General features: G+C 38.2%; 1 protein-coding gene across 1 annotated transcript in view; it reads right to left on the bottom strand.

The window, feature by feature from the left end:
• Nucleotides 1-13,072, bottom strand: part of TRIM24 (tripartite motif containing 24) — a 53,896-nt gene that overhangs the window by 14,310 nt on the left and 26,514 nt on the right. The window contains exons 3-9 of the mRNA XM_063154148.1: nucleotides 9,964-10,111; nucleotides 7,908-8,040; nucleotides 6,496-6,612; nucleotides 5,382-5,496; nucleotides 4,620-4,766; nucleotides 1,907-2,024; nucleotides 417-682 (exon numbers count right to left, since the gene is read on the bottom strand). Coding sequence (XP_063010218.1) covers nucleotides 417-682; nucleotides 1,907-2,024; nucleotides 4,620-4,766; nucleotides 5,382-5,496; nucleotides 6,496-6,612; nucleotides 7,908-8,040; nucleotides 9,964-10,111 — 1,044 coding nt within the window. The remainder of the gene's footprint in view (nucleotides 1-416; nucleotides 683-1,906; nucleotides 2,025-4,619; nucleotides 4,767-5,381; nucleotides 5,497-6,495; nucleotides 6,613-7,907; nucleotides 8,041-9,963; nucleotides 10,112-13,072) is intronic.

Here is a 13,072-nt window from a genome sequence, read left to right as displayed (position 1 = left end):
TAATATGCAAATAAATAGTACCACACCATTTATCTAAATTATCAAAAGCATTGAATTTCAATGTTAAAACCTAGTAGACAGTTTTGAATTATTTTGTTATATGAAGAGACATAACAAGAGCCAGGGAGAGAGTTTCCAACTTCGAAAGATACATGAGAATATGGCTGGATACAACAAGATTTTATTTTTTTTAAATAATAAATACAGGCTGGGTGCTACCACGCATTTTGCAAGGCAAGTTTAAAATGTCCACTTCATTTCTCAGTAAAGAAAATGTCCTCTAAACCAGCTACACAGCTACGTGCTGGAGACAGCTGAACTTATGTATGTCTGTTTAAGTGCTTCCTTTTTTGTTATCTTTATTTTCTCCTTCAGTGCCATGGAAAAAAAGAGATCTGAACAGAGTCCTGGCTTACCTGATGAGAAGCAGGAGGCTGCTGCATGGCTCCTGGCACTCTGGGGTTGGGCAGAGCTGCGGGTCCTGCTCTGCGCTGTGCTTGCTGCCTCTGAGCCATGACCTGCTGCTGCATGTGCTGCAGGCGCAGCTGCGCCAAGCTGATCTGCGTCGGGAACTTGGAGAGCTGGTTGGGAGGTAAGCTGCCTGGTGCCTGCAAGTTTGCTTCCATCACAGGGCTCTTGGGCATATGTGGTGGAGTTTCCTTATCTTCAATTACTAAAGAACCTATTTTAACCAAAAGAAATAAAATCAATACTGAGGTATGGCAGTTAGCAGAAATGGCAGCACACTGGCAGCGACATGCAGCCTGACTAGAACTCAAAGCCATTTCTGAAGTAATTTGCTTCTTTACTCAGACTTTATTTTATTTTTCTTCACTGATTCTTATATCTAGCTTATCTTCAAAATTGAACATGTCTGATCATAAACAAAATGGCCTGAAGGCTGTGATTTCTGAAACTAGATAGATAAACATGATTTGGTTTTATCTGTCACCTAAAGTCTTACAAGAACCCCAGTGCTGGTCTATACAGGTGCCATTTCTATTGTAGCACTTTTCAGAAAATAAGGGACCATATTTCAGAGGTTCATGAAATAAATATACACAAGAAAAAGTCAACCAAACACAGGAAAAAGTCAGCTCATGACAAACATCTCAGCTGAGCAGCAGTTCAATTATCACCACACAACCTGACAGCTGGTTTCTGAAAACATGTTTCACTTTCAATTCCTGTCTCTAAGAAAATTATTTATAAAGAAGGAACTTGGAGAACTTCCTTGCTACCATCCATTGTCCTCATGTCTGGGAAGAGGAGCTTGTTTGCCTTGAAGAACTGCCATAACACTTTCTGCCTCTGACAGAGAATCACACATTTGCACCCCGGTACACTGAGAGCACTTTCTGATGAAAGGCAGAAAATGTCCCACAGACATCTCACTTCTCCAAATGACAGAAAAAAAAAATGCCCACTAAGATAACAGTGGAGAGAGAAAGGAAGCACAACAGTAAAAATCCTGAAAGGCCTCTAAAGTCCCTTGCTAAGCTGTTGAGTTCTTAGAGTGCTTATCATTGTGGCTGAAAGCTGTCCCATGGGAAAGGACCTGGGAGTGCTGGTTGACAGAAGAACCCTTTCTTTGGATGTGAAATAAGGTTTAAAACTGTGTTCCTTGTTTTAGAACCCAGAAGTTAGAAGTATTGACCAGAAAACTGAAAGCTGCTATTTTCACCATCACATATGCCATTCAAACACGGTTTGTTAATACTTTATCATAGTATTCATAAATATTACTTTTCCCCATGCAATGCCCTGTAAATGTTTCCAAAAGTTAGGGAAATATATTTAGGAGAGTAAATGAAGAAATGAATAGCGCAGAGGCTGTTGTCACAAAAAGAAAGCTGCTTTCAAAATAGGATCAAGACACTGAAAGGCTAATAAAAATGTATCATACCTAGATTGAAAATATTCTGAGCCCAGAAGCTGGGATCACAGTGGAACTGGATGGTGTTGTTAGTCACTGGGGAAGGATCACACCTTGCTCGGAGGAGGTACCGCAGTCGATATGTAATCTACAACAAGAACAAAAACAAGGGTTTGGTTTTTTCCCTCTGGGGCCAGAGCCATGTATCTGAACAGCACAAGAAACCCAAAAATACACCCCCTCACACCCCCACACACACCAAACAAAGCAACCAATCAAAAAAAACCCACTATCAAAAACCCCCTGAACAAGCCCCTAGAGAACTGAGGTTAAAGACAGAAAAACTTGTCCAAGCTAGAAATAAAAAGGTATTTTTAACATCTTTCCCTTATTCCTAAAGTAGTTTTAAAAAGAATTAACTACAGCCAAAACAAAAATAACAATTCTTCCCTGTAGAATACATATCCTTCTAAAAACTTGGCCATTATATTCAATGAATTTAACTACTCAGATTTACATAACCATTGATGCTTTTCCCCCATGAATCTATTTTAGCCCATTCATTTCTCTTTCAAAGTATGCTGTTCATTTGGCAACAAGTAAGATCACAGGGAATTTTCTTTTGTACTAAATTTAAGTTTTCTTCAGACAGCCAAAGAACAGATTTTTATAAACTGTCTTTGAAAACTCAGATTCACAGATATTTTCAGATTTTTCCAATGCCTTGGTTCCAAAGAACTGGACTGTGATTACACAAGAGAATATTCTACCAAATGCTCACAATTTATCTAGTGCCTAGAAAGAAAATGTTGTCTTGCAGTTGTTTCACTAGAAATGTCAGGAACCGATATGCCAAAATCTAACAGGCACTAATTTTAGAATCACACACAGCAGATCCTAGGAAAAAAAAAACTTGAGGAGTTCAACTCTTGTCTTTCTTGAGTGATAGATTATTTCCTGGAAAAGAGAGATACTTGGCAAAATCATCTTAACTGTTTAAATGACACAAGATTTTTTTCTTTTAATTTTAGGCAGGTCAGTTAAAGACCATACTCAAAAACCATTTAAGTTGACTCCAGATTTTTAAATGACCATGAAAAAACTTTAAGTGCGTTATTATTATTTTGGTTAGAGATTTCTTTAGGATTTTTGTGTACACTACCAGAATGAAGTAGATGACACTACAGAAATTCCAGGCTTTTGCTCTGTTACCAGTACTGGTCACACACAATTCCTGCCACAGTTTGCTCCACTATTTTCCTACTATTGTGCACACACTTGTGTTGTAAATAAACTCCTCCTGGTTACCTTGTGTTAGTAGTAGTGAACAGTACAGCCTGAGAGTACAACCCCCAAGCTCTAATGCTGCCTTTAAGTCTGATGGGCATTCCCTCCTCTCTCCTGGATATGCTGGAGCACAAGTCTGACATGCAAAACTCCTTGGAAATAGATTTTTCCAAATGCCCACAGATGGGTTATCTACTCAACTCCCAAGCAGCACCAGCTTTCTAAAGCTCAATCTGTTTTTTTGAAAAATACTTTTCATTTGCTGAAGCTTTCTGGGCTAGATGATCCTTTCTTTCAGCTGCCTAATGTTTATATGATTAAGATGTGTGAAACACAACTTGTTTTCTTACTCATGTAGCAGAGTCTTGATGGCAACACTAAGCAATTATAAACAATATGACTCAGTTTGATGTCCTTTTTCTCTATTCAATTTTTAAAAAATGACTGGCTGAGGCAGTGTAAGGCAGATCAAATTAATTTAACTACTTGAAGTTGATAAAAACAAGTATAATTCTACTATAGCCTGCAGTATCAATAATGGGTGTTAAAAAAAAAAAAAGGAAGGAACACCACCAAAGACCAACAGCAAATTCAAACTCAAAGAAACAAACCCCACCAAATACCCTGGTAGGTACTCAACTAATCAATGAGAAAATATAGAAAAAAACTTCATGAACCAGTTTATAGGAATGAGGGAAAAAAGGCATCTAGCATCTTTCTTCAGCATTGCCCCAGATTTTTGCTGTCAGGCAAGTACAGCCTTGTAACCTTTGGAAAAATCAAGGTAAGCTTTTGGGTTGGGTTTTTTTGGTTTTTTTTTTCAAATTTTTTAGGATTTCTGTCCATCATGAACATTCAGCTTAGTGAGACAACATACACTCAGATCTTAAGGGTCATTATAGCAATGAAATATTTAGCTTTGTGATTGTATGGACAAACAAAAACTTTAGTTTAATTTTTATCCATTCTGAAAGTCTTTCAGTGGGAGATGAACCTGACAGAACCAAGACATACAATACTATTTACATTAAATGCTAGATACCAGACACTATGATATACAAATACTGTTTTTCATGAACTCAGATGCTGTGGCATCTGTACTGTATAGGTACTGTAAAGAAGCACAATCATGATGTAGGACACACAACATATTTTTGTCTGTGTTTCGTGTCTTCATGGTTTTCAACCCACAGAAAAGGAGTTGTTCCTGCTTCTGCAGATCTACAACTGTTCTATGGTATTGTAACAGGAGAGAATGATGACCAGAGAGCTAAATTAACAGAAATATTCTGTATTTATGTTTAAGAAAAAACCATAACAACCATATATAAATATTCCAATTAGTAAAAAATCATTAAAAATTCTAATACCCCAGTACTCCAGACAAGCATGTGCATGCATATCTGAGTTTACCCTATCTCTGGGTGAATGGAGAGAGCTGTCTTCCTAACCTTACCAAACGTTTACTGTACAACAGAGCTGTGCTGCTCCCACTGGAAACTGCCCATTTGGAAAAATTCATGACATGTTCCAGCTGTTTAGAGAGACCTGCCACTTCCTGTTGTTGCTGCAGAAGTTTCATCCTGTGCTCTTTTGCCAGAGTCTGCAAGTAGAAAAGCAGTTCCAGTCAAAAGGTTGAATTTACAGTTAAAAGGCATTAACTTTCATACTGGTAATTCACAATGATCAATGGTTTCACTTAGCTCCTCTAAGAAGGACTCCTGCCCCCTGATGCAGCAGCTATCAAACAGAAAAGTCAGTACACATTTAGTCAAGATATCAGGGCTTTCTGTCTAATGACACATTTTAACATATATTTATATATATGTATGTGTGTGCCTCTCTACACACACACACACACACTCTCTTTTTAAAACACAATTGGAGATATTATTTTTCCAGGTATCCATTCTAGATAATTCTCTCCTGTGACTTGCTACTGGATTACTGAATTTATGAAAAGATCTGACAGAACACTTTTCATGCATGATGTGTGGAATTATGAATTGCAAAAGCATGGAGAAAGAAACTGGCCACCCCTCAAAAACCAAATTTTCCTCCACCAAAAACCCCACTTGCTCAAGCAGTTGTATAGGACATCTCTCCACTTTGGAATCATGCACAGAGGACTAAGGCTAGAAATTTACTGTAATGTGAATACATAGAAAAAAATATTAAGATTTAAAGTTTTTCTTTCTTAGGATAGAAATGAAATTACCTCCAACTGATGCAGCAGAGCTTTTCCTTTTTTATTTATTTCTACCATCAGTGTAAATATGGCAACTTTAATATCCTGTTCCACCTGCTTTTGATTCTGATTCACTTCAAGAATTCTGCAAGTAGACAATATAGAAAATAATGTTCTTTAACTCATAAACCCATTTAAAAAGTATTTTAAAAAAATCTGTGGCTTAGACTACAATACTTCTTGTCAAATGCAGCAATTAATACATGTATCATCAGACACTTAGAGCCAGGAAAATTACTGGGAGAAACAGAGCAAGTAACAGTGACCTATGACAAAATTCATTAACTGGTTGCAAACTCTAATGCCATACATCTGAAATCTGTTACTATTAAATGCTCATTGTAATTGAAGTTGTTGATTTTCAGAGTTCTGGCACTTTTCTGGACTGGTTCATTGCCAATCAAAACTGCTTAAATCTAATTTCCATCTAAGGCAGAATGGCACTAATTTAGCTGTTTCAGCAACAGTGCTCAAACAGCAAAGCTTAATGTTATCCTGGGGAAACCTCTACTGCAAAGATGAAAGGAAGAGTTCAAGCCACCCTTGGCATCCCCAGCTGTGCTGACCCTCCCTGGGTACTGCAGCACTGAACTCTCCTGGAGGAGCAGCCACAAAGGCTCGCTGCAGATTGCATCTTACAGGTTTATGTTTCTCCTGGGTTTGTAGTACCCAGTGAATAGAGCCCCAAGCACAAAAGTACTACATAAATCTTCAAATACATGTCACAAACATTATGAAAACATGAGTCATAACCTTTCACTTTCTACAAGGGATCTGCACTAAGAAAATTAATCTGCTGATGGTGGGGAGGCATTAAGACTGTCTTCTACAGTCCTTATTGCATAAGTTGTTTTGTTGCACCCAAGAACTGCTGCCCATTAAGTCCACAGACTGAGCAGAAGAATTACCCAACACAGCCAAGCATGCTGAACAGGCAACAGCCACTAGAGTGAACTTTAGAATCCCTCTTTCTGGAAGAATAAAAGGAGGGAGGTACAAAATACACTAACTTAAACATTTCAAAAAACTACAGTACATGTAAAGTTGCCTTCAGTCAGTTTTAACCTCATAATCTAATACAAACCTGTTATGGATCTGTTTCCCTGTATATTTTATGTACTTTGTCTTCTCCATCAATTTAGTGATTAGTGTCTCAATGATAACTTTCTGGTTCTGAAAAGCTTCTTCTATAAACTGGTACCTGTAATAAAAAGCAGTGAGGATTTACACATATAAAAGGTGTTATAGACTTGCTAAAGAGCAGAGTGACTTACAAAATAATACTTCTTTAATTGAAGAAAGGGGCTACTCAAATCCAAAACTTAACTGTCATCATGGAAACATATGTCAGCAAATGCTTATATATTTCATTTATAGTACATTTAATTTACAGTCTATTTCCTGTCATACTGGGGTAAGAATTTATGATTTTCATAAATACAAAAGGATTTTGTGTGACCATAGCCTAATTTTAGCAAAAAAAATGTTTTGTGGTAGTCATCACTTTGAATGTGAAAATGCAGGTAAGCTATTACTTCATGCAAGACAAGGATGCAGAAGCAGAAGAGATTGCTGAGTTGGTAAAAATTGGCAACATTTTAAATCAAGGAACTGAAATCTAAGTTTAGCAATCTGAGGAAAAAAAGAGGTGGCACATTATAAAAGGGATATAAATCCTAAGGAAAGGAGAATAAAAGAGGAAGACTGCAACTCTGCAAGAGCAATATTTAGCCTGTTCCAAGAAGCAACAATGGCCAACACTTCTCCACCTACTTACATTCACCTGGTCAGGCAAGCAAGCTCTTTGGGTGGTTGCAACAGGTATAACAAGCATATTAATATTTAACCAGGGTGCATCTGCCCCAAAATACAACAGTATGTGTTAACCAGCAAGATTTTTGCCTTGTACCCAGAAGTTGTATATAATTCTGCTTTTCAGATCCAGTCACCAGTAAGAGATGACCAAAAGAACCACAACACAAAGATTTGACTGGTATAGTGTTGTCAAAGTACAGTATTAGCCAAACTGCAGGTTAACTCTTCCTCTGAAAGGGCTCTTCACAGAAAAATGAATTCCCATTTTCTCCATTTGAAATGGTTTGGTAATGTTGTTATATAATCTTGGTGAAGGACAAATGGAGAAATTACACGTAAGTGTACAGTTGCATAACACAGCCCCTGTGTTTTCTAAGGACTCTCTGAAGAGCTGCATTGCAACAAATTCTGACCAAACAACTTCACTGTAAAAAAGATCTTGTGCTCAAGTCACCAGATTAACAACTGGAAGAATTAGGTTTTATACAAAATGTAACACACACTCATCAGTCACATTCTTTGGGATACAATCTCTGGTTTTTTGTGAGTTTCATTTCTGAGCAGAAAATTTTAGTTTTCACTTTTTCCACCTGACTGTGCTCCATACAGCTAGAACTACAATCTACTTCAGGCTACCCTCCAGTAAGTGAGATGGATAAAATGCACACTTTGCTTTGATACCTGTGCTCTTTGTGCTCTAGTAACTGGCAGTCTCTGCAGGTCAGCTTGTCACAGGTTTCACAATACAACTTCAGCTGCTCCTTTTTGTGGTAAGGGCAGAACACTGGTCGCTGACTGGTCACTCCAACTGCCTCTGTTGAATAAAGGAAGATGTTGGTACAGTCAGTCTACTAACTGGTTCAAGATTTGCACTCTCCTGTTTTTCCTTAGATGTACCAGTGTGTGCCAGGTCCCTCACTGAGACTGTAACAGCCATAAGCTCAAACTGCAATGTCTCACTCTTCTTGCTCAAGCATGGAGCTAGCACCCTTTCTAATGGAAAATGTCTAAACCTATTTTAACATAATCTCTTCTGGCCTCACAAAACTATTTACAAAAGGAGCAGCCAGTACTGCTGCAGCTGCAAAAGACATTGCAATATCAGTAAGTTCCTTTCTTAAATGGAGGTGGTTGACTTAATCTGTACTCTGTCTTCTTTCTCAGCTCACTTGGTGGAAAGGGGTTTGAGGATCAAGACATGGACATTCAAAGTGTAGACCATACAGAATGTAATAACCAGGAGATATCAGCTTCCCTTCAGGATCCCATTCTAAATGGGTGAGAGGTCTCATTCAGTTTCTAGTGAGCAAGTATCAAAGGGAGCAGGAAACACCACCAGACCACAGAAATGGAATCTGTTTCTTTAAACAATTTAACTGACAAAGCCTGATTTCCTAGGAGTTAGGTTGGACACTGAGCTCATAAGGATTATACAGCCTGTAATGAAAACTGGCTTCACACTGCAACCCATCCCTCACTGCAGATCAACACCCATTCATTTACTTATTCTCCAAAAATATGGAAGAAGTTACTTTCAGATCTGTATCCTGCAGCCAAAATTCTTTCCAACTCACCAACAAACTGCCTCCCAAAGAGAGTGCACTGAAATCATTCCTACCACCAAGTCCTGTTCTGCCTAACAGTCCATCAGCCACTTCTACCCACTTTTGTCCTCTCTTGAAAGTACACTCAGTACTCACTTTTGATTAACCACGGGTGAAAGTGGGATACACAATACAGTGAATATCTCCAAAATACCCTGGTGGAGGAGACCCTTTGAGCAATAGATTACCTCATAGTACTAGATAGGGTGGAACAAAAATAAGTATCTATTCTAATACATATCTTTAAAATAATATATAGCAATTTCTAAAAATTATGTATTTACAAGAAAAATCATGCAAGTTCAAAGGACATATATAGTTTCAGCAGAATGCTTGTTAGCATCCTGTAACATTATCCTTCTCCAATGACAGTACAAGACAAGACAGTGGGGAAAAAACTGAAACAAAAGAGGTTCTCAATGAACAGAAAAATACAACCTCTTCTACCACAGAGTAGTCAGGATTTCTCAGAGAGGCTGTACTGTACACCACATTCAGCATTGTTGGTTCCCAGGGCCCAAATGGATAAATCCCTGAGCACTGGAACTCAGAACTGAAAGCCTAAAGCAGGAGGTTGGACTAGATGATCTCCTGAGGTCCCTTCTAGCCCAAATTATTGTAGATCTAACTGAGGAAAAATGCCCCAATTCATAATATACTTCCCTTACATTTCTAAGGCAAAACATTTCAAGCTCAAAAGATACTTAGCTAAAACATGAATTTTGGCTGGCTTTTTATCAGAATGCTGAAAATATATAATCTATTAGTGCTCCTTTTCCTGCTGGATACAACAAAGCTCATATTAACCATTTATTAGACCTCTAGTAAAACTAGAGAAGCCAAATGCCGAAAGACGTATTTTCTGCAGCTTATCTCTGAAGTCTAGATAATAATTTGCAATCAATCCATGTGGAAAATAAAATCTATGTGTATTTATTGGTTTAAAACATGTTAAATAAAATTTAAGAAAATTAAAAAAGGAAAAACAACCTGTACCACTATTCAGCTAATCTGAGACAAAAAACTGGCAGAACACCAGTTTTCAAGTTACCACTTTTTTAAAAAAAGTGTGTTGGTCCAACATAACTTTCCATTGCAGACACAAATTCTTTGTGAAATTATAAATATGTTACCTGGAGATACTTCCTCTTTCTGCCTCACAGTATGATCCTTTGTGAATTTAACCCTCTGGTGAGCTCTGATGCAGGTCTTGCACAACCACTCCACACATTCCACACAAAACCCATGAGCTTCTGCATTGTCTTCACAGCTTGTGCAGACCTGACAAGAGGAAGAAAGGTGGCTGTTAAAATAAGTTTGGAATATACACACAGGTTATTTTTCATACATCATCAGTGCAGTTTAATAGTCTTCTGAAAGCAGTGAAATGAGAACATGAAACTGTCTGAGGTACAGGAACATTATAAATAACAGCACAGAAGTAATTGAATGTGACTTTTCAAAGAAACAGGTCATTTTGTCAGTGTTACCCTAAAATCTTTGCCTGACATGAAAAAAGTCAGACCACTACTTTCTGCCATTCCCTGCACACTTATACAAGAAGCTGTTGTGAAATATTTGCTAGTGACAGAACACAAGCAGCACTACTCTGATTTTAGAAGCCTCCCTCAGTTCACCCACCAGCTTGAATTTTAGCTTCCAGTCACCTGCTTGGTTTCAGGAAGAACACACCCTACTGAACAGCAAGGTTCCTCTCAAGATTCTTAACATCACATCTTAAAGACAGCATTCCAGTTAAGTTTGTCCAAAAAGCACCCCAGAACAGATTTGCAACCAATGCACAAGAATTCTCAAACTGTGGCCTGTTAACTCCTGGGCTCTTTGGACTACATCCAACAGGAAAAAGAAATAAGTAAGGAAAACAAACATGTCAGCAGACCAAAACTTCTCCACACAGAGTAAACACATACCCAAGAAAAAATTGCTACAGTTCCACAATGTGATCAACAGGTTGAAAACTTTGAATGATGGACAACACCATTTCACACACTCATAATATCATTTCATTTTTACCCCTCCTTTCCAATGCCTCTGTAGTCCTACCTCCAATGGGGTTTTGGTATTAAAATCAGTGAACATGCTGATGTGGTGCTGGTTTAGGTAACTACCCCCATTTCTGGCACAGTTTAGCACTGCTGCAAACCAAAGCCTCAGGGGTCTGAAGATTGCTACATCCTACAGATCACAGCAACACATTTCTGCTTGCAGGAGCAACAAGGAGAACATTTCAGGTTTTAGTTTTGCTTTCAGTTTGATTAAAAAAACTCAACCAAACGACTTCTGTACCCACACAAAGTAAATATAGACTAAGTTAAAGAGGAAGGAAATATTTATAACTCATGCAGACAAAAAATATATACATAGAACTGTGTTCCAGTTTCCCCTTCAGGAAAGAGAAAAATTAGCACAAAATTTGCCTTAGGCCACATGGCAAGTTACTGACAGAATTGGAATTTGAACATGAAATCCAGATTCTCAATGCTGTGCTTATGTTTCTGGATCATGTTACCTCTCAAAATAAGTAGCTTCTGAGAAATGAAGTTACAACACACAAAGGCTGTTGACCCCTCTTGTTGTCACTTGGAGTTTGAAGCAGTTTCTTTTCATTAAAAGTGACCTGGAAAGGAGAAGGAATTGGGCTTGAGCCCCTTTTTCTGTTTCTTTACAAAAATGAGGCCTGAAAGTTTCCTTTTTCAAAATAATCTCAAAAATTTAACTTCTCCTTGGTTTTTCTTTTTCCTCCCCTTCTTCTCTTAACAAAAAAATATTCTTATTCCTATCCATACCAGTAGATCAAGGAAAAATACCAAAAGTCAGGACATCATTAAAAAAGTCCAAAAAATTGAAATAAAGCAATTAGAGGAAGTGAACTGTAATCAGGAAATTGAAAATTTCTACTTTCTGTCTTAATTTCAGTGGGGACAGAGTGGGGGTTTTCCTCAGTAGCTGGCACATTGCTGTGGTTTCAGATTTAGTGCAAAAATAACATTGATAGCAACAACCAGCACATCAGTTTGTTAGGCAGGGCTTACACAAACTCAAGGAGTTTTCAGCTTCCCAAGCTCTCTGCCAGTCAGCACAAGCACAAGGAGGGAGTGAGGCCAGCACAGGTGGCCTGAGCTTCCCACAGGATATTCCATACCATATTCCATAGCACAGAATATCATGCTCAGCACATGAACCATGGGGAGTTGGGTGGGAGGCACCAATCCCTGTCCAGGGAAAGGCTGGGCACCCGTCAGTGGGTGGTGAGCAAATTTATTTGGCATCATTTGTCTTGGGCTTTACTCCTCCCTCCCTCTCTCTCTCTCATTACTCCTATTATTATAATTAATTAATATTACTTTGTTTCATTTATTAAGCTGTTCTTAACTCAACCTACAGTTTTACCTTTTTTCCCAATTCTCCTCCCCATCCCACTGGAGGTGGGGAGGGAGGAAGGAGATAAACTGAAAGGGAGAAGTAAGAAAGGCTGCATGGTGCCTGGTTACCAGCTGGGGTTAATGCATAACACTTGTTATTAACCCTTAAATTCAATGACATTCTGAAAAACAAAATAAAAAAATTTAAAATTATTCTTAATTCTTGGGAGGAAAATCTTCTCCCTCGTTTTTTTTAGTCATTTGTCTCCTCCTTTTTGTGCCAGTGCAACTCTCTGCAAGACTGTGATGCAAACCAGGACTGATTACACCACTGTAGCCCAAGGCTCAGTTACATCAGCAATGCTGACTGCAGAGTGAACTGAACAGGCAGCACAAGAAAGTTTTCACATCAGTCTTGTGGCCAGAGAGGTGAGATTGTGCTGTGCCCCCAAATACCCAGACATGTTTTTGAAAATCAGATTGAAGAGTTACATACTGGATATTTGGTTTTCTAGTGTAAAAAAAAAACAGCCCTAAAAACAAAATGAGCAGAGAAAAAGAACAGAAAGGTCTTTCAGGCATTCTCTAAGAAAGAGAGAAAGAGAGAAAGAGAGAAAGAGAGAAAGAGAGAAAGAGAGAAAGAGAGAAAGAGAGAAAGAGAGAAAGAGAGAAAGAGAGAAAGAGAGAAAGAGAGAAAGAGAGAAAGAGAGAAAGAGGCAGGAACCAAATTAAAAGCAAAACCAACCAACCAAACTCCCTGCAACACCTTTTCCACATCACCTTTAGCAAAATCAGGCAGATGAACATGCCAGGACATTTAGGTAAGTTTAAAGAATGTTTGAAGTTATTAATTCTCCCT

This window comes from Melospiza melodia, chromosome 4 (genome assembly GCF_035770615.1).
Source record: "Melospiza melodia melodia isolate bMelMel2 chromosome 4, bMelMel2.pri, whole genome shotgun sequence".
Lineage (NCBI taxonomy): Eukaryota > Metazoa > Chordata > Aves > Passeriformes > Passerellidae > Melospiza > Melospiza melodia.
Note: the sequence above shows the minus strand (reverse complement) of the source record. Positions and strands in the feature narration are given on the sequence as shown.